Source organism: Penicillium malachiteum (genome assembly GCF_028827825.1).
Source record: "Penicillium malachiteum strain IBT 17515 chromosome Unknown utg000002l:1.0-8849297.0:1.0-8852440.0, whole genome shotgun sequence".
In the NCBI taxonomy this organism is placed as follows: Eukaryota; Fungi; Ascomycota; class Eurotiomycetes; order Eurotiales; family Aspergillaceae; genus Penicillium; species Penicillium malachiteum.
Genome location: NW_026643095.1, coordinates 506,522 through 526,965, shown reverse-complemented (window position 1 = coordinate 526,965; position 20,444 = coordinate 506,522). Strand labels below are relative to the sequence as shown.

Genomic DNA, 20,444 nt, shown 5'->3' with positions numbered 1-20,444 from the left:
CCTACATTCAACCCGATCCGTCTAAGTTGGAGACATGACTCGGGAAGGTTTATGGATTTCAGCCGCGCTGTACCCCAGAAAAGAAAGGCATACCACGAGGCAGCGGTCTGGATCGCCTGACTAGTAGCGTGGTAAGTGAACCATACTAGTAGAAAAATTTCTTTTTTTCTGGGCTGATATTGAACTTGTTTGTTTTAGACCATTCCTTCACGTCTGCAAACGGACTAGGATCATAGGTAACCTGCATGCGTGGCTCGCGTGGCGGTCAGGGATTAGAACCTTGGAAAACTGTAATTTACGGCCCAATTTGGGGAGATTCAGTTTAATACGGCTAAGTTGGAGGAAAGTTGGAGTAAGTTTGGAAATTGACTGTTGAGCCGGGGAGGAAGTGCAGATTGTAAAAATACCAAAATAACGTATCCACTTATCTATACGGTAATGTTACAATAAATGAATCAATAATACCCCTCGCGATGCAAGAACCTGACTCCGGTGCGAGGATCAGCACAGGCACCTGGTTTTTACGAGGATCACTGGGTCTTAAGGTTTGGCATTCCCTTACTGTAGCTAATTCAGGTACTTCCTCTCACAAAACGTGTGGAGAATAGCTCTCACGCGGTGGTCTGATCGCAAGGTTTAAGCCTGGCTTTACCCTGGAAGGGTTAGTTTAAGGAGAATTCGCCAGAAATATCTTAGTGAGACTCAAATTTGGGCTAATTTGTCGATTTACATTTACCTGCTTTGGTCGTGGCTTTATCCACTTCAAATGATTGTTGATTGCGATAAAGGTTTATAGTCGGGTTGAAGCGACAGGACCCAGCAATTAACTACAGCTGGGCTAGTAGTTGTGGTTCTTTCGCTTCCTCTGTAACTATCCTGGAATAGTCTAAAGTAAATTGGAAACTTTAGAAGTATGAAAGAACAGGCAGCTTTATATGTATGGTCCTGAATTAGAAGTTGAGCTAAATTACTTCAAAATTTGCTGACATGCATTAGACTATATCATATAGGCTTATTATCTGACTATCCCTATTTACGCGCGTTTGAGCTCATTTCCTATTCCGCTATTTCTCCCGCTATTCACGGAGATATCTCCTAATCTATACTCTCTTTCATGCCAAGGATAGTCCGTCTGACAGCTCGGTTTATGCTTTCTAAGCGTTGGTGAGCCTCAGTAGTCCCTTGGGGGCCGATGGGGGTGCTCTCGGATAGACGGAGTGCCGTGACAATATTTATGACAGGGCCGGGACTGGCCCCAAGGCCCCAATCTGTGCGCTTGGCCCCTTACTCCATACTTTGGATGGCTTTCCCGAGAACATTTACTCCCCTGTTTACGGGGTCTGAAGCTGGGGAGTTATGCAGTGGATACTATGCATGCTCCGTAGTATCTGATATGTATGGGGTAGGGAATGAATCCACCTGATAGTAAAATTCAACCCCAAATGGGCTTCAAATGTTAATGCACTCTGAGGTTCAGAATCGAACCTTGGAAGTAAACATCGGAGCGACTTCAGTCATGACCTCGCGAGCTTACAGTGTATTATTATACGAGGACGCGAGGACGTGTGCTCCCACGTGGATCCTAGCGGGCCTACAGGGTACTCAAACTGGATTGATAGATCTCAGTGACGTATCACACGCAAGAGGCCTTCGATCTGTATGGAATCCTGATAGAAAAAAAAAACTATCAGTGTGATCGGCCCTCGTATCACTCCCAACTTACTCTGCATTTCCTCGCTTGATCTATCCAATTGTATAAATTATAGTAATAAACTTTCGCCCAACCCCCGCAGTTTCAATCACGCATTTCAAATCCAAGAGCACCGCCCGAAGCAAGGGCCGCATGATTTCTGGGGTCGGTAATTAGGCAACATTAAGGCCGGATCATGGCGGATGAGCTCGCGTGGCAGGCAGGGATTTTGATTCGTGAGTTTGAGACGGTTGAGCCTTATCTGTGTCTGGAGAAGATCCAGCTGACGTGTCCGACAGGGTTGAGTTTGGGTTCAGATGCGGATAAAGCACTGGGCTTATGACTGTTTTTTCTGGCGTTCCAAGTTTTTCTTGGGGGCGGTCTGGCGTAGTGGAGTTGACTGACGTGGGAAAAAACGGGAGATGAGGTAGGGATAGCGGAATCTACGGAGTATTTCATCATGTCCGAAGGTCCATGTACAACTGTAGCCTGACGGGTACCGAGTGCGGAGTACATTAACTCCTCATCAATGTACCCCTGTAAGTATTGCGGCTCAACGATCGCGTGCGCCTCACGCTGTGATCTAAGAAAAGAATCTGGGGGAAATGTTGACAGGAATCCCGGTCGCGATTTTACAAATGTTTTGCTTTGATTATACTAGTGGAAACGGGAACCCTACTGAAAGGGGGCCATAGACACCGAATACAGGATAGCGAATCTTACATCCCAGATCTATCATGTTCAAACTCCGGAGTACAATCTACGGGGTACATTATGTATAATACGTACAGGGACTGTCAGTTTGACAGCGCAGTTCATGAGTTTAGTCCGAAAACCATGCCCCTAAACTCTTCTTGGTTAAGGATCCAGGATCAGGACCAACGAGGCGCCACAATCCCCCTTTAAACGCGACGACCCGAGACTAGATGTCTAGATCAAATTCCAAAACAAGGCAGAAGCACGAAAGCGTTGAAACAAACGGTTTGTTATCCAATAACTTTGCTCGTTTAGTCCGTAAAGTAGTGGGGAAGTTTCTCTTGACCGATTGTTGTCTTATTGCTTTTTGTTTGCTCTTGAATCCTTTTTAGCGGCAGGAAGTGTGAGAAACACGCGCGAAACCCGAAGAAGATAACAAAAGATCCACTCAGACCCGTTTCACTGGGTATCTTTCGGGCTGAATAAGATATTTGTGACCAACACGGGTGGACTGAAGCGAGGCTCTCAATAAGAGTTGAGTTCTCCATGCGCTCAGACGCCTTCTCCACGTGTGTCCACGTGGACCACATGGGCCTCTCGCGCGAAGGCGCCTGGAAAGACTCTGGAAGGAATCACTCCGCCACAGCGGGGCCTTTAACTCTGAAACCCCGTTGTTTCGAACTTTTGAATTGTTTGTTCTAGATGATTACGGGTGTATCAGGTCAAGGCTCTAAATTATCAATAAAAAATACAAATGTTCTCACCTGGGCAGAATCACCCCCAACACTGTGACGCTAGGCTCCATGCTCCACTTTCTCTGCGAGACTGCCAATGCTCCGATACATACCAAGGTTCTTGCCGTGAAACATAAATCCTACTACGGTGTACATATTAATATTGATAATTTTTTTTTATTTGTAATTTTTTTTTTTCAATTGCTAGCGTTGGGGATTTTCCCTGTCTCCGGGGAGAAAAAGACCAAATCTCAAAATATGAGAATCCTCCGACAGAAGTCCGATTAGGGTATGACCTTGGAATGTAGGTAGAGTTATGAACGATCCGATATATTTTCTCCAATTTGGTATGATGTATTTTGCTCGGTGTTTTTCTGTGTTTTTTTTTCTTTTCTTTTTTTTGTTTGCCACACCGATAAGGTTCCTGACAGTATGGAGGGGCAGTGATTCTTTCCACGTGGGCTCAAGCTTCTCTGAGTTGGCAACGGAGCCTTTCCTGATTAGTATAGGGCCCCGAGATCATCCACTTGGGACCTCGGGAGCTGGATGAGGGATAGTTTCAGAATTTACAAAGGAGAGAGTACGGTAAGACGCCATAAATGACCAATCAGAATGGTATTTGGGCTGAAGAGTCCGATCACTGAGGTCACGTATCAGGCAACGGTAAAGTCTAAGCAGTAAAGCGTCACACTAAGGGAGAAGAAAAAGAATAACCTTGGAAGAAAGGGGGGGGTTTTCCCGCTAAGGCGTGTCCCTTGTAATGGTATGGTATTACTCCAAGCCGGTATTCAAAACATGAAGGATCTTCACGGATCTATTCGGTCTGATGGTTTCCAAGGTTCAAGTTCCCGAGATCATTGAAATTTCGGGTAATTTGGAATTGGAGAAAATAACTATGACTATTGATGATATATAGATAAATCAATAAAAGCTTTGTAAATAAGAAATTTTAAAGTGGATGGATACCATGCAAGGATCCCACTGGAATCTTTATTAAATTCCAAGGTCTTATGTGAAGAACATGGATAGAGATGAAACAGATGAAACATTCAGGTATATAATACAGTAATGGTAATACATACCCTGTACAAACAGGGAACCCACCGATCTTCACCAGGCAATCTTTTCCCTTTTCCATTCCACGTTTTTGGGATGCAGCAGACCAAACTCTTTCCGGGCTCACGCGTGGGCAGTGGGTCAAGGATGACAGGCCGAATGGCCGAAATTTTCAAGGGAGGGAAAGGGAGAGTATTTCATTTTTGGGGGATTTTTTTTTCCCTTTGAATATAATGGCTTTAAGGATTTATTTTATTTTACATTATTCTATTCTTACTATATCATTTTCTAGGTTTATCAGTTTATGGAATAATGGATTTCTTGTCTCTTGGACCGTTTTTACCTATTCATTTTTTATTTTACTTAATTTTTAATTTTTAATACTTTTATTCTTTATTTTGCATTTTAGTTTTCCCTCTTTTTTTTGTTTTTACTTTTAGTGATTACTATTTTTCCTTGATTTTTCTTTTTTCCCATTTACATCTTATATAATAAGTCATTGGGGGTTGCTCTTATATAGGAAAGGGGGACTCAGGCTGTACTCCCAACCCCTTCTTCACTCTAAAACTACTACTTCACGGAGTAACGGAGTACCCAGTTCCCGTATAAGGAGTTCCACCTTCATCTTTTTCGGAATTTCCACTTTTTTTATTTTGAATAATATTTCAACGAATTTTTGATTTTTTTTAATTTTTTTTTACCTGATTTTTCTTGTCACTTGCCCCCCCCTTTTTAGTCTGTACAGATCGTGGCACTTGTTTGACTGTATACCCACTTTTCACACTCTTGCGGAAGTCTGGTTCACCCAAATTCCTTTTCCCCCCTCCCCAAAAACCCATTCAATGCCAACCCTACCTTCCGTGAACCATTACCGAGACGATTCTCTCTCAGTCCCTGATCCTCAATTTCCTCCTTCCACTGTCACCATTCTTGCTACTACCCCAACGACTGATCCGCCTACCTTACCTACCTTCTCGGGGTCAGTCGTCGGCACTATATCTCGCCGCAATCGTCGTTCTCTCGCTACTTTAGCCCATAAGACTTCCAGTGCCTTGGCTAGTCTTTCAATCAGCCAAACTACTCCTTTGCGATCTTCTCCATCCGCCAGTAGTTTATCCCGACTATCGAGATCGTTCAGCGCAACCCCCTTGACCCCACCATTGTCAGACGGAGAGACCAACGAAGTCCTCGATTTCGCGCGTTCCCATTCTCCCGCATTGACCGACGTGAATCCTACCCAGAAACGTCGTTTCACCCTCCAGCGCATTCCAACTCCTCCCGAAATTCGTTCAGCCCCGGGCACAGTCCCAGTCGCACAGCCCAAGATGCACCAAACTTCATCCCGGTTGTTGCGCATGACCGAAGATGAGCGCCCTTTTACCAAGGTAGGTTGAATATCTATAAATTGTTTCATTGGGTGTTTCGCAAATTTGGCAGCAGGAAGCGAATATAGAAAGAGAGAGGAATGGAGTGAGCGAAGGATATATGCGAGAAAACAACGGTTAGGGTATTGAAGGCTCACATATGATAATTTTCTAGGATTTTATGGACTTGTTTTCCACATTGATGGTTAGCTTGAAGTTGGACACTCACCGCGTCCGCTTTACTCGTTATGATCACACCTTTACCTCGGAAGAGGCCATCAACAACTTGGGCTCTCTCAAGTTCTCCCAGTCAAACCGCATGCCCGATCCCAAGGACCCCTCTCGTATCGTCACCACTACTACCACCACCACATTCTCCATGGCCAAGGAAATGGCCCGTTCAGTCTGCCAACGATTCGTCGATGCCCGCTTTATCGAACCCGTGGATGGAAAGGCGTTACCGATTTTCCCGCTCAAGGGCGCTCTGTTTCAACTCACACCCAAGGGAATTAACATTTTGCAGCGTTTCTGCCAGCGGAACGGAATCACTGCCCGTCACGTGATGGATGTGTTGGAATCGCCGCGCAACACGATGCAATTGGTGAACCTGGAGCGGGACACGGAATCCGACAAATTATCCCACGATCGAGCCACAATTGAAGTCATCTTCCGCCGATTTGCCGGTCAGGATGGTCCCAACATCAAGAGCAGTATTTCAACCTCCGATTCCGACTCGTTAAGCGATTATTCCAATGGATTAGTGGGTGTGAAGATGGCCCGGGAACGGAAATTACAGGATGGAAAGCTTTACAGCAACACTTTTACCGGAAAGGGAGCTGTTGATTGGTTAATGGATTGCTCAACTACAATTGAGCGCCGTGAGACCTGTTTGATCGCAGAGTTGTTCTTGAAGTACGGTTTAATAACCATGATTCAAGACGACAAGGCTTTCCCCGACTCAAATGCCGTTTTCCAGCCATCCAAGTACTCTATCTACTGCATTACTGAGCGTGGACAGCGTGTATGCGGGTGGATCGCCCGTGATAAGAACCGCGACAACAGCACTACTTACGATAACCGTGGCATGCCCCGCGACTCCAACAACGCTCGTCTTACTCATATTCTTGGAGATCCTGCTCTTCGTCTACTCTTCCGCGAGTTTCTCCGCTACTCCTTGTGTGAGGAGAACCTGTCATTCTATCTGGATGTTTCTGAATTCACTGCCAACTACCACAAGGCGGAGAAGGCCGGTGTTTTCAACAAGGTGGACTCTGTTCGGGAAACCTTGGCCGCTGCTTATGGTGAGTATAATCTGATACCTATGCCATTTTCTTCTACATCATGTATTTGGTCTAACAATATCTCCTAGGCTTGTACAACGCTTTCTTAGCTCCTGGCTCCCCCTGTGAATTGAACATTGACCACGGTCTCCGCAACAGCTTGGCCAGTCGTATGACCAAGGCTGTTGGTGATGATGAGTCAATGTTCAAGAGTCTCCAGGAGGTGGTACACCTCTTCGAGCTCGCTCAGACCTCTGTGTTCAAGTTGATGTCTAGTGTACGTCTTCCAATTCGCCTTATACCTTTCCCCCGCTTTTCGTATTGACTTTTCTTTTGCAGGATTCCGTACCCAAGTTTCTTCGTGATCCCAAGTACTCCGTTGTCTTGCAGGAGCACGACGTGGATATTTTCGGCGGGTCTCGCTCGTACTCACCGACACCCGGTGGACCGGAACGCAGCATGAGCCGTACTGCACGGACATGACAATTACCGCGAAGCAGCGTTGATGTTTCCTGCAAGCCAGCAAACAAGGACCGGCCGCATCGTAATTCGATCGCCCACCACACCCCGGTTAGCTTATAATCGCTAAGCTTTTCACGCCTTTTTTACACGGTGTTGGAATCTTGGCCTTAACGGTTGCGAGGTCGGCCAATCGAGTTGGTTCCGCTCCCGTAAAGCTGTGCGACTGCAACGCGGGAATCCCACCCGCGACGAGGGTGTGGGTTTCAAGGGGAAAAACAAGGCCAGAAATGGGAGGCCTTTCTCCCGTTCTGTCGATATTGCATCAATATCGTTTTGTTCGATTTTCTAAACCAAAACCCCTCCCTCTTTCCTTTCCTTTCCTTTCTGCACAGTCCACGCTTATGCCATGCAGATTCGGGCCAGACATTGGACTTCAGTCCTTATACTCCCGTCTCGTTTTAATTCCCTCCGTCATGAGATTTCCTTTTTTCCCTCTCCCCCACAGATGAAGACGTTATGATCGATGCCTCATGTCATAGAGAAGGCCGAAAATGGGCACACTTGTAATATTTGGATGACATTTCTTTTTTCTTTTTCTTTTTCTTCTTTCCTATCTTCTTCTGACAGCTTGGACCAACATCCTGCTTCTACTCAGATTCAATTCTGAATGAACAACCCAAAAATAACCAAAAAATACCCAGACCTCAAAAACGGGTGGTTGATTCTTTCGAGCTTTTCTTTTTGTTGTGCATCAGACACGGCGTTTATCTGCATGGTTCATATACTACTTGATGCCAATGTTTTCTTTTCTTCTTTGTCTGATTTCTCAACTGATCTATATTTTTCCCCCCTTTTTCTTTATTGCATGCATGATATCTTTCATCCTGACGTGAGCATCTATCTTGTTTTTTTTATGTTGAACGACCCGTTCAACTTCTTGGCTGCATTACATTGTTTCATTTGGGCACAGCGAGTGAGTTCTGGTCGATTTGTGTATGTCATAGTATCTCGATTCCTGGAATCGCAATGGACATTACGATCTCATATCTATATGATTACTTCAACTAGTACTTCCCATCAACCTAAGATATTATAGTAGATAACTATCATTCAATATGAACATTTGAATGATGAATACATCCAAGTCAGTTGACAGATATCATAAGGTCTAGACGCAATCTAGATCTAGCTAGATCTTGGGAACATTGAACCCTGCCGGGTATGATCTTAAACTTAACGTTTGAGGATCCATGGCCCCGGATAGAACCCACCTGACGTTTGCCACATGGGACCTAGTACGGAGTAGGATAAAACAAGTTTCAGAGTTGATTACGATGTCTAGACCTTGTTGGATTTTGTTTACTTACAGGGTTTAATGATTTATCTGATTCAAGTTATTTCTTATCTCTGTCCATGGTTGATTACTAGAATCTTCAGGGCCTAGATGGTACTTCAAGATTAGATACCTCAAGATAAGATACTATGCAGCATCAGCCATAATACTCGGGCAATCATTTAAGGGATCGTACTCTATAGAGATGTCTGGTTCAAGTTCGCAATACTTACCTTGGTTCATCTGGCTCGGCCGAGGCATAATACTGATACTTCTCCATACACTACCTAATGCATATCCCTTTAGTTACGAGAAAGAAAAAAAGAATGAAATGTTAACTGTTTTCAATGCTTCAAGGCTTCGACTCATCCATAACGCCAGGAACCATATGTATCGTGACATTGACGTTCATTTTGAAATGAAAAAAGAAAAGTAAATGGATAGAACTAAAACAGAGAAGAGAAAAGAAAAAGGGGAATCAAGGATCAAATCAAATCGAAAGAAGGGAGCAAGGAACTTCAGGCAAACCACTTAGAGAGACAGATAAAGGGAAACAGGTAATGGAGACCCAGTCAATTGACCTATTTCGATCCCCAACCCCGAAGTCTCATGCCCTCTTCAATAGCCGTCCAAATTCCCTCTACAATCTCGCGATCTCTCCATCGTCCAGTACCATTGACACCGCCCTTCTCATCCCACCGCTCAACCGCAAAGTTCTGTACACCACGTCCCCAACCCTTAACAGTAGGTGGGAGTTCCTCACCACGCCAACCAACGTAAACACCAGTAGCATGCTTAAACAACTCTGGCGGTGAAGACCACTTATAAGACTTGAACTGCCATGTCTGACCCGTCGTAAAAACAGCCACGAGACGAGACCAGTACTCCGGCTTGAAGTTTGTCGTTCCGTCAACAAGAATAAACTTGGTTGGCTTGGGGCCACGGCTACCAGGGTGCGAGCCGCTGGCGGTGCCATTGGGATTGGAGGGATCAGACTTGAGGCGGAGGGGTCGTCTGAGTTCCATGAAGTTGGCTTCGGTGGACGTGCTGAGAGTTGGGTGGTCGGGTGGGACAAAGACACCGTCCTGAAGGAAGGACTTGATGTTGGACATGCGGATGAGGGAAGAGGCGGATGGTGAGAGGAGGATAATGGGGTCGGGCCGGGAGTTGGATTTCCGTGAGGATGGCATAGATAGTCCTGCGGAGGGTGCTGGGATCATAGAAGTAGTCTTGCTACCGGGTTTAGTAGGTTGACCAGGACGATTGCGGTTGCGGTCGAAGAAGATCTCAGCGCTTTTGCGGACATGAGAGAAGTCCTGTACGTGGTTAGTTCATAATGATATTCATGTAAATGACCAGGAGCGATTGAATTCGTTAGGTTGTAGAAGCAGGCGACACTCACTGTATGTTTAATGCCTCGCAGAACAGTGTTCCGATCTCCTGTCTTTCGCTCCCCATTGTAGATCTCCTGTAGCAGGGGATCAATCGGCTTCTGTGGACGGGTGCCTTGAGCTCCAGCCACAGTCGTCGCACCAGCAGCACCGCTCGGCAAAGTAGAAACACCACCCTTCGCACCAGATGCAATTCCAGCAGCAGCGTCAGCCTGAGCAGCACCGGCTGCGGCTGCTGCTGCTGCAGCTGCCGCCGCAGCGCCCTCCAGAGGCTTGATGTATTCGATTTCATCTGAGGCACCCTCGAGCCAGGTGATCAGGTCCAAACGCTCAACAAAAACAAGGTTCTGAACCTCTTCAACCTTTCCCCCTTCCTGGGGCTCCTTCTGCTTCAGAGCTTCATTGAGTTCTTGTGCTGACGCGATGTACTCCGGAATAGCAACGTCCTTCTTCTGCCACGCGAAGAAGATACTGCGCAGATCAACGGCGGCTTGCAGAGTTGCGGAGATGAAGCGTGTTGGGGTGTTTAGAGGTACTGATTGAGGAAGTGGATGAGAGAAAAAGAGGTGTGTTGCCTCGGCGAGGTTCTCTGTCGCATGTTCGCTGGAGAGCTCCGGTGAAGTTGTTGGTGTTGGGAGGCTGTCCGAGGCAATAGCGCGGCGCAGCAAGAGGAGTGGATCTTGAATGGCTGGATCGGTGGTCGCCATTTTGCAGATCGAGGGTGCAAGATCCTTGTGAGACGCTGATGGGATTGAAGAGTCGGAGGTTGCGGCGTGAGGTTGGCTGGATTTCACAATTGAAGCTCGGAGCACTGCACGTGACTTGTTAAATTCACCAGTTGGGTACAAAGAGATGTAGCTCAAATCTGAAAAACAAGACTAAGGAAATTGGGGGAAAGAAGAAAAAGAAAAGAAAAGAGGATGAATAAATAGGATCGCCCACAAAGGCACACATTCACTGTTCGAATAGACTTGATGAACTCCTACGTTTATGTGGCTATAGTATTGAATGAAAGTAGCCTACATTCACTGCCTCATGACTCTCATCTATATGGCAGCATAGTACTACTAGAAACTCTCAAATGCTGACAATACCGTCATCTCACACAGGAAATTTCAATAACTTACTACCATTGTGTTATGTTTATACTAAATTGCAAGAGAAATCTTTGAAAGAAATAAAACATTTGAAGCCTGAATCTTTCGTAATTACTAGTGATGTCCTATGTCTTATTAGTATAACAACCTTGGAACTTGGAACTCTCTAAAATTCGATCTGACTCTGTAAGATGACTATACTCATGTTGGGATAGTGAAATATAAGGTTATACTCTGGCATCTAACCAGTAGCTGAATACAGAAGATTTCTTATCACATGTGCATGTGAGATTACAGAGCCCCAACATTTTGAAGACTGCTGAATCTCTCGTAGCTTGATACCACCTTAGCATCACAACTCGATGCACTCGAAGCTGAACGTTGTTTTAATTGCGACAACATACAACTGGACTAGGAAGGCGCCACATCCAGCTCCAAGCACCAAGAAGCGCAGTAATCCCCGTAAATAGAATCAGAGTCCCATACTTTGTATCGTACCCCGTATTTCCATCATGTCCCAAAGCTCCTTGGCTTATCAAGACCGAGCTCAAAGGCCCACTGATGACATTGCCAATACCCCTACCACCAGCCAAAAGGCCAAACACCAGTCCAGTTTCCAGTGATGGAGAAGAGTCACGTTTGATCTGTGTGATAATTCCTGACCACGTTGAGCTAAAGCCACCCGCAAAAAATCCATAAAAAATGGAGAACACGGTGAGTAATCCCATTCCTGCTTGGGAAGAACCTGAATCCGAAGATGAACTTGAAGCCAGCCCCCAGAAGAGAAAAACAGAGAGAGCTGATCCGACTGAAGAAAAAAGTAGGACATTTGTGACATTGATACGGTCACAGAGCATGCCCACTGCAATACCCCCAAAGACAGAAGTAGCGTTGAAAATGGAGATAAGCAGTGTCCCCATAAATTCAGGGAGACCTACTGTTGTTGTTGAGTAAGTTGGAAGATATGTAGACGGCAGGAAGTATCCAAAGCTTTGAATGATGTTTCCGGCCTGGAGCACCCAGAATGTGCCCATTCTAAGGAAGCTGAGATCCAGGCGTCGGGCTGAGGCAGATGAGGACACAGGGATTCGAGGCTTCATGTACGGCAATGATAGTAAGACAGTGATCAACTGATAATTGGTTAGTATTTGAAACCTGGTACAAAAAGCTAGATGGTAATATATGACCATTCTCTTCTGGTGCAGGAATGGTCATAGACGCTGTAATGACTAGCTCATACCGTAATCACAGTCCATGCTCTCAATGTGGTGCTCGAGCCAAATTTATTCAAGCTGGCGTTTGCAATAAATGGTAATGCGACGCCAGTAATGCTCTTTGCTGCCCACATTATCCCAATGGCAAGGCCCTTCCTCCGTAAGAACCATTGATCCAGATAGAGGGACGAAGGGCTGAACAATAGACCATTCCCCAGGGCACATATAACACCCTGGGTCGCAATCAAATGCCAGATCTGGGTTGAAAACGAGGAAAGCAAAGAGCCAACGACGGTTATAATCAGTCCTGTTGGCGCACACCAAGCTTGTAGACGTGGGTATCGGGTCAACAGCGTAAAGGTAATTGGTGATAGAAGGTAGAGGATTCCCTTCAAGTTCAATGTTAGATTGGCACTTTTCAAGGCCAAGATTCGTTAGGCAATATCTGATTGATCATACAGTAGATGTAGTTCCCACAGTAGCTAAGTCTCCTTTGTTACCCTGCAGCACATCATGAGCAGAGTAATATTCTTGGAAAACACCAAACACCGTTGAGAACCCTAGAGGTACTGACTTAGTAATAAAATTTCCAAAATTGCACACAGAAACATACCCCAAACTGGAAGCTGAAGGAGACAGCTTGATGCAAGCATTAACCAAGCAGATGTACCTCTATCTGTTTCGGGTAATGCTGGTTGTTCAATCTCCATCGGCAATGAAGAAGCTGGAGATCTATTCTCCAAGTGAAGAGATTCATCGGCCGCAGTGTTCATGGTTTCTGATCGTCTGACGAATATTAAGAAAACAATAAATTAAAAGTGGAAAGAGGTGAAGCACGTGAATTATTTCCCCTCTTGTGATCAAACCTTCAACGTTGACTCATCTAAGTCACGGGAAGCTGTAACCTATTTCCAATCACCTTCATCTTCAACTTCACCTCCTCAATCTACCAATAACAAGGCTGATCACCCACCAGTGAACTATGATGACTTTGAGATCTTCTCTTTCTTTTAAACAAAGATAAAATCTCCTGGACCTAACTTCAGCGCTCGGGTTGTCACACCCACAAACTACAGTCAATTCACCATATCGCGCCTTCTTGCCTTTCCTTTATTCTATAGGCTCCTGAATGAGCGAACGAGATCTTGGGGTTTATAATGGGCTCCACAATACCAGAAATCTTCGAAAGCCTGGCAGATGCAGATTATCATATGCAACTTGGTATGTTCCATTTATCCGGACTACAACCAGTTGACCTGCATCGCAGGAGTATTTCCAATATTTAGAGCAACAAGCTTGGTTATCAACCAGGCCATCCTACCGCAATTAGGGATACTAGACATCTCTTTTAGTCCAGCATGCTTTCTACCACCGCAGACGTATTGTTACCCACATAACCCAACTTGCCGAGACCAACGCTGGTCATCACCGAGGTAAAGTTCTTTGGATCGAGGTAACGGTCAGAGGGAGGAATACGTGGGTAGTCATCTCCATTAGGTCCTTCTTTAAAAGCGCGTTACCAAGCCTCGTCCTGCCTGGCCCGGACACAAAGCAACCCTCCATGAAGTAACTCGGGGTCAAAGTAGCTTGAATGGGCTGTGAGAGACTATCCTTATTGATGAAAATTTTGCGACTCTGCTTTTGGCATAGCTCCCATTGTTTCTGGACATCTTGGAACAGCTTGGTGGCGCTACCCCGATCTGCGCATTCGCCAAACCGTCCCGTAAGAATCACTGTTCCTCCAGAGTGCATGTATATGATTAGGGCATGCCAAACAAATCTGTTTTCAGCGAAGGCAATGATGGTCTCATCGGCCACGTAAATCGCTTTGAGAATCTGAGGATTCAAGTTAAGGCTGTTGATTACTGTGTCTGGCGAATCAAAGGGCTGGATATCGGCATACTGTGCTAGTTTCTTGGTGAAATTCACCTGGCTCCGCCTGCACCATGAGCGTCGGCCCGCCAAAGGCCCTCCATGACCCGTGGACGTGGGCTATTCTGAGGTGGAGCTTGAGTGGAGGACATCCTGTCCAGACGCCTTGATCGAACCTTGGAAGTGAACAGGGTAGAGGGAGGAAGAGAGGGTCGACAAAGCGGGGTTGTGAGGAAGACAAGAGCCTCATGCTACCAGGCAGGTGGCTTATCGTTGCCTGATATAGCACTCAAATGCACTTGCAGTCCGTCCGATACATCTAACGCAACTTTCCGTGATGTCTATATCTATGCAAATCTGTCTGATGTTGCTTCATTAGTTTAATCAGGCAAGGCTATGAACTCATAATATACTTTGTCTACATCTATTAAATGACAATCATCAAGTCAAAACCTGCAGTGGGACTCGGAGTAAATAGGTTTCAAGACATATTTGACTCTGAAAGGCTCGTGAATGCCTTTGGCATATGAATAGAAAGAGCAATTTGAAGGTCGAAGGGGAATCAGATGAGAGTATTCTGAGAGTAATCTGAGCGAGAAAGAAGGTAAGAAGTAATACTTGAGATTAGTGATATACTTACTATATCTCGCTTACTAGGTCACCTGCTATTCACTAGGCATTCAGCTAACCAGTAAGTAAAACAAAATAAGTCCTTAACTTCTAACCACGTTGAACTTGGAACTTGGGGTTGCCTCGTGAGCAGCTAGAATGTCAGGCCTACAAAAAACACATGGCACTATTTAGCCTTCGAAAAATATCAAGAAAGAATTGAACAATGGGTATACTACACATCAAGATCCATAATATTGTGGAGTTTTTCGAACTTTGAAAGGTAGGCTACTACCCAAGTCCTAGCTCCTAGTATAGAAAGACAACAAAATAAAATCAGAATTCAACTTACAGGTTAAAAAGATTGGATCAAATTTCTGTAACATTTGAACATAAGATCTACTAGTACTTAGTGCTTCGGAACGCCCAACAACTGCTCAATATCCCCTCCCTCTAACCAAGTATCCATAGCCTGATACATTTTGAACATACCCTCCCCCTCAAAAGTAGGCAAATCAGTCAAGACCTTGTGACCCAATGTGGCCTGAGCAGCACCAAGATACCGATATCCAGGAGGATACTTCTTCAGTTCACTTTCCTTGAAAGTAGGAACTGTCTTCCCATCCACAGGAATAACCCGATCCTTCTCATAGATCACCTTATAGTACTTAGTCTTCCAACCAAGTTGTCCAGTCTTCTTGGATTTTTCTTTCTGACAGAAGAAAATAAATCGAGAATCACAGTCCACGTCAAAGGTTATACCGTCGATGATGAATCGTTGTGTGATTGTTGCCTTCATTTTTCCGACTGCACGCTTGGTTGCTGGGTTTAAATCGACGAGGGTTCCTCCTTCACGATGCATGATGAAATCTCCGTTTGCGCGCCCTTTCTTAGAGACTTCGATGAACCGGTCGATTGTCATACCGCCGCTCCAGGCTTTTGTCTGTTAGCTTTGTTTGAATACCAATGTCTCTGATGTAGCCATTGATTATGGGAGGGTAAGTTTGGTCTATGAGACATACTAGTAAAGATATAAGCTCCCTCGTCAGAGAAACAATTCCGATAATGGTTCCATTCTGATGCATCCCGGTACAGAGGCCACCCTTTCACGATCTCGGTCACAGCATATCGGTCAAGTATCTCCTCAGTAGACCCATTAACATGACTCCAAGTGGTAGGCTGAGTTTCCTTTTCTGTGACGTTGTACACCATTTTCAATGCTGAAAAACTCAAGTTGGTAGATAAAAATGTAGAGTATATAGAATGTCCACAGCCCGGGGCGAGGAATGAGTATCAGTCACTAGACTGGTGACGTAGGGAAAGAATCAATTCAAGGAAGAACTTGAATTGAATTTAACTTCAGTTGATATCCATGAAGTGAGGATATCCTGGTCCTTTTATACCATTGATCCATGCCAGGTTTCTCATGCAACCTAGATTCTGGACTCTCTTCGGGAAGGATGACGCAACATGAACTGAGTATCGGCCCGTAGTCCCGAGTATGGGATGGTATCATCAACTGATGGGACTTCATTGGGTGATGCTCTTGGCCAAAATCAAGAAGGATGGAAGATAGTGTGTCGTTCATGGTGATATTTGTCGGATCCGAGATATAGTAAGATGCGTCACTCTGGCATTGAATTTATCCGCCGCCTCGATTCAGATAGTGCTTTGGGTATACCCATCTAGACCAGGGGAATACTAGACAACATGGATTGAATGAGAGATTTCACAGAAATTCCACAAGGAACACAGACTCACGTGGATATTTCTCTTTTAAACCCATGTACGTACCACATAGTACGGGGTGCATGCTAGCTTCACTTTGTGCCGATCAGCAGTTGATCAACATGACGGGTATTCATGATTGGTCACTGCCATAGTCATGGCGGACACCAAAAGCACCCAGTTCAATCACATATCAGAGAAGGGTTGAGTTTAAGGTCAATTATTGTAGTTACAGACTATTTGATAGACTCAGAAAGGCTACACAAAGTAAGAGAGGTAAGAATAAAAAATAATATGATTCTGTTCATACAAGCTATTCCAATGCCATAGAATAGTGACCCATGTCAAAGGAGAAGAAATTCGGTAGATAACCTCAAATCATGAAGATAAAACACGGTGGTACCCATGGGCACACCAAACAAGGCCACCTGGGCAAAGTCCATCCCATTCCTGGTATTTCCGTAGCCCGACCTTCCCATTTCCTTAGACACGCCGTGTACGCCGTTCGGAAAGAAAAAGAAAAAAAAGATGAACCATCACACAGACCAGAAGTCTTAAACGCCGTTGCCACCCCAGTGGGGGTTTCAAAATCAAGCCACACGAGAGAAGAATTTTTGGAGTCGTAAGAAACGTAATTCCGAAGCGGGTTCATCAACCAACCACACCATTATTACCACGCAGGAGAGAGCGGAGGCGAAAAGGAGGAGAAAAATAAAGTATGCGTTGAGGAGACGAGATAAGAGGGATAAGGGAAGTGAGGTAGATATTAAAGGTGCTGATTATCACGAGGAGATTGAGGGGACGTGGGGTTGGTTTGAATCGGAAGCATCCTTCATCGCGACATCATGGGGTTCCAAGGGCTCTGTCTTGGTGGGGGTCATAGTCTCGCCTATGCTCGCTGCAAGGCCCAATCCTGGTGTGATAGAGGTCTGCTGAGATGAAGAGGAATTGGTGGCCTGTGCCTGAGATTTCTCCGTAGTTGGAGTTGTCAGAGTACCTCGGCGGCTCAGGTAGTCACCAAGACTGAGTTTCTTCTTGGCTGGTGTCGGTGTAGGCGCACCACCCATCTGAATGGAATGTGATGAGGCATCCACATTAGAAGGGGAAGTAAGACTCGCGGTAGATGCAGATCCGGGACTGATAGCGGAGGGAGGTATGATGGGATTACCCGGAGGAGGCATGTCAACACGAAGGTTTGCGCAACCAAAGGGAGTGGGGGTCCCTGGAAGCCGAGTATTATGGGCAAGGGTAGAGGGCCACGGCGGCGCCATAAGAGGCTTGCTCATATCTCGGTCACGATCCTGGTTGGTGTCGTTGAGAGCTGCTACAGAGCTGCTCTCTGGGACTTCTCGCATTTCCACATCGCCAGCAACATTAGGAGCGAAAGAAATAGACCGGGGACTATGCGCATCCACCATCGTGGCATCTTGCTTGTCCCGCCAGGCGGTTATTGGGGACTGAGTCAAGGGAGACGAAAAATCAAACGGAGCGATACTATCAGAACCAGCTGACGATAATTGTTGTCGGGCGGCGTCCTCAGCCCGTCGGCGATCATCAGCATATCGTCGGAGGAGTCGTATTGGTAGAGGAACATAGTCGATTCGTGGACGAGGAAACGCAGCACGTCTTGCTTCTTCTGCTGCCTCTTCCTCTGCATCCATGTCGACTTGCACAGCCATATCCACGTAAGTGCGGCGCGGCATTGGGGAACGAGTGAAAGGGGTATTGGATCCAGATGTCTTGCGAGACGTGGCTTGTGGACCAGTTGGAAAAGAGCCTGGCGACAGGGCGGATGTAGGCGAGTGAGATTGGCTGGCCGCAGTATCAATACGAAGGGTCTTGGTAGACCCTCGCTGAGATCCGAAATACGATCCTCCAGCTTGAGTCGACGATGAGCTGGCAACAGCAGCAGGAGATTGCGCAGATGTTACGGACGGACCACTGGTGCGTTTCTTTTTCTTTGTGGTCTTTTGGTCGTTTTCCAATTGCTGAAATTGTTTCTCAGCATCGGCAATCTTTCGACGCTCGCGAGTCGATAATTCAAGTCCGGTAGTGCCCGGATTGGAGACAGTCGGGCTCATGTCGCGGCTCAGGGGTTGGCCACGAACAGAACCGGAGGTAGATCGACTATCTCCAGGAACATCGTCATCGTCAGGATGCTTCGTAGTCTCACTTCCAGCGCGGCTGGTAGAGGCCCGGGTTGTATCCTGAGATGTGCCAGTCTTGCTAGTTTTAACCTTCTTGCGCTTACCATTGGCCTGCTTCGTGATAGTATCTGCAAGTCGGGGATGTCGTCGCCGATCAATGATAGCAAGCAGACAAGTTTGAGGATTCTCACACGCACAGCCACCGAAGTTTGCGAGAGTGTTGCTGATACATACTGAGGCGGCATCATTCGCATTGTCACTGGATTCCTGCTGAACCACGCCATTTGACGAACCAGACAAGACTTGAGCATCCAAATACCACATGATAGTGATTTCTGAGCCAGCAGGGATGCTTTCTTTCGCAACAAAGCAAAAATGGTATTCCACATCATTGGTGATAAAGATTTTCATAGTGACGTTTGGACGGCACGATCGGCGAGTGTAGCGCAACATACTCCCTTCGTGTCGGCTATCGATGTAAAGGGGGAGCTGAGAATTAAAGAAGACAAAAGGTTCCGGGTGGCGCAATTCGGACCATCGGTTGTTGGAATCAAGACAATAGTCGTCGAATATGCCCACCTTGCCGGTCAATTCTCCAATGATCGCATCCTTCTGAACTGCATCTTGGGTTTTCACGATTTTCCAAGTAGGATTACGACCATTGATCTCAATGTCGGAGTCTGTGATAGTTTCAGTTTGGAGGGAAGGCCAGTAAGAGCGATCCAGAGCAGCATCGGACCAGATGAAAGTGTCTGCAGCTGTGCGACGCCCATTGGTTACTTGGGCCAAAGCATCTGGATTCTTGACCCAGGAGGCCGACTCCCCCACCAGATTCACGTTGACAAATAGATTACTATCCATGTCCTTGTGTTCATCGTCTCGGTCGTAAAGCTGTAAGAATTCGTTGGAGTAAAGGGGAATAAAGGGCCCAGCGGATTTTGTAGGGCTCGTCGCAACCGAAGTAGAGGAACGTCGTTTACGGGACTCCATAGGGATATTGGGGGGCCCCAGCAAGTGCGCTGATGGAGGCAGATGATCGATGGCTAGTTTTGGACTTCTTGGCTGGAGGCTGATCACGCACAGCAGACTCACTACGTTGATGGCCCAATCCATTCACATCGCCGCCTTCTTTGGGTTTCTTTCTTGTCGCTTTCGCACTGGATCGTTTTCTTCGGTCTCCGGTCTCCTCGCTCTGTTCTCGTATCCGTCGTTGGCGTTGTCGGTCAGCAGCGCGACGGTTGTCTAGCAGGCGAGGCTCGCAGTCGACGCAGTTGTGCACATCTGGAACCCGCTTGTCCGGGTAATAACAGACAATGTGTTGCCATGTCTCACAGCGCTCGCAGAAGACTGTGCTGCCATCATCTTCATCGAACTGACAGATACATTTAATGGTGTAGGGCTCTTCTTCATCGGGCGCACCCGAGTCAGAAATGGCACCATTGACGGGAGAACCGAGGGGAGGGGGAGCCGGATACGGATCCGTAGTGGCGTGCGTGATGGCGAGGGAGGAGGTATCTGTCATAGTCTGACAGATTACCCCCTCTCAGGTCAAAAAGGTGAAATTTGTGAATAGGGGAAGAACGATGGCGTTGCCGGCCCGTTCCTATGCAAAGAGCATGTCAACGACAACCGGGAAGGTCGAGTCTTTTGGACTGTCCTTGTCCTGCCTGGGAAATGCTGGACGCGTTGGACTGAGAAAGCCCTACCACGATCGAGCACAGAGAGCGCCTAATCGCAGTCAAAACCTCTAAAATCCACGGGACTGACTAGG

General features: G+C 46.3%; 6 protein-coding genes across 6 annotated transcripts; 1 reads left to right on the top strand and 5 right to left on the bottom strand.

The window, feature by feature from the left end:
* Positions 1 to 5,018: 5,018 nt before the first annotated feature.
* On the top strand, positions 5,019 to 7,303 carry flbA (developmental regulator FlbA; the record flags this gene model as incomplete). Its single annotated transcript, XM_057086683.1, has 4 exons — positions 5,019 to 5,561; positions 5,716 to 6,841; positions 6,910 to 7,097; positions 7,160 to 7,303. The coding sequence occupies 4 exons, from the start codon at positions 5,019 to 5,021 to the stop codon at positions 7,301 to 7,303; spliced, it is 2,001 nt and encodes a 666-aa protein (XP_056946512.1).
* Positions 7,304 to 9,196: 1,893 nt separating this feature from the next.
* On the bottom strand, positions 9,197 to 10,713 carry N7483_003245 (RNA polymerase II accessory factor CDC73 family protein; the record flags this gene model as incomplete). The annotated part of the gene is made up of 2 exons (XM_057086682.1): positions 9,197 to 9,931; positions 10,018 to 10,713. 2 exons carry the CDS (start codon positions 10,711 to 10,713, stop codon positions 9,197 to 9,199), a joined length of 1,431 nt encoding a protein of 476 aa, XP_056946511.1.
* A 776-nt stretch (positions 10,714 to 11,489) lies between these two features.
* Positions 11,490 to 12,884, bottom strand: N7483_003244 (putative MFS monocarboxylate transporter; the record flags this gene model as incomplete). The annotated part of the gene is made up of 3 exons (XM_057086681.1): positions 11,490 to 12,233; positions 12,344 to 12,706; positions 12,777 to 12,884. Coding segments are annotated over 3 exons (1,215 nt in total), but the record flags the coding sequence as incomplete, so codon positions are not given.
* An 858-nt stretch (positions 12,885 to 13,742) lies between these two features.
* Positions 13,743 to 14,341, bottom strand: N7483_003243 (triacylglycerol lipase; the record flags this gene model as incomplete). Its single annotated transcript, XM_057086680.1, has 2 exons — positions 13,743 to 14,172; positions 14,247 to 14,341. The coding sequence occupies 2 exons, from the start codon at positions 14,339 to 14,341 to the stop codon at positions 13,743 to 13,745; spliced, it is 525 nt and encodes a 174-aa protein (XP_056946509.1).
* Positions 14,342 to 15,207: 866 nt separating this feature from the next.
* N7483_003242 (uncharacterized protein) lies at positions 15,208 to 16,010 on the bottom strand (the record flags this gene model as incomplete). Its single annotated transcript, XM_057086679.1, has 2 exons — positions 15,208 to 15,734; positions 15,821 to 16,010. 2 exons carry the CDS (start codon positions 16,008 to 16,010, stop codon positions 15,208 to 15,210), a joined length of 717 nt encoding a protein of 238 aa, XP_056946508.1.
* A 1,298-nt stretch (positions 16,011 to 17,308) lies between these two features.
* N7483_003241 (putative PHD finger and SET domain protein) lies at positions 17,309 to 20,195 on the bottom strand (the record flags this gene model as incomplete). The annotated part of the gene is made up of 2 exons (XM_057086678.1): positions 17,309 to 19,692; positions 19,766 to 20,195. 2 exons carry the CDS (start codon positions 20,193 to 20,195, stop codon positions 17,309 to 17,311), a joined length of 2,814 nt encoding a protein of 937 aa, XP_056946507.1.
* Between the last annotated feature and the right edge of the window lie 249 nt (positions 20,196 to 20,444).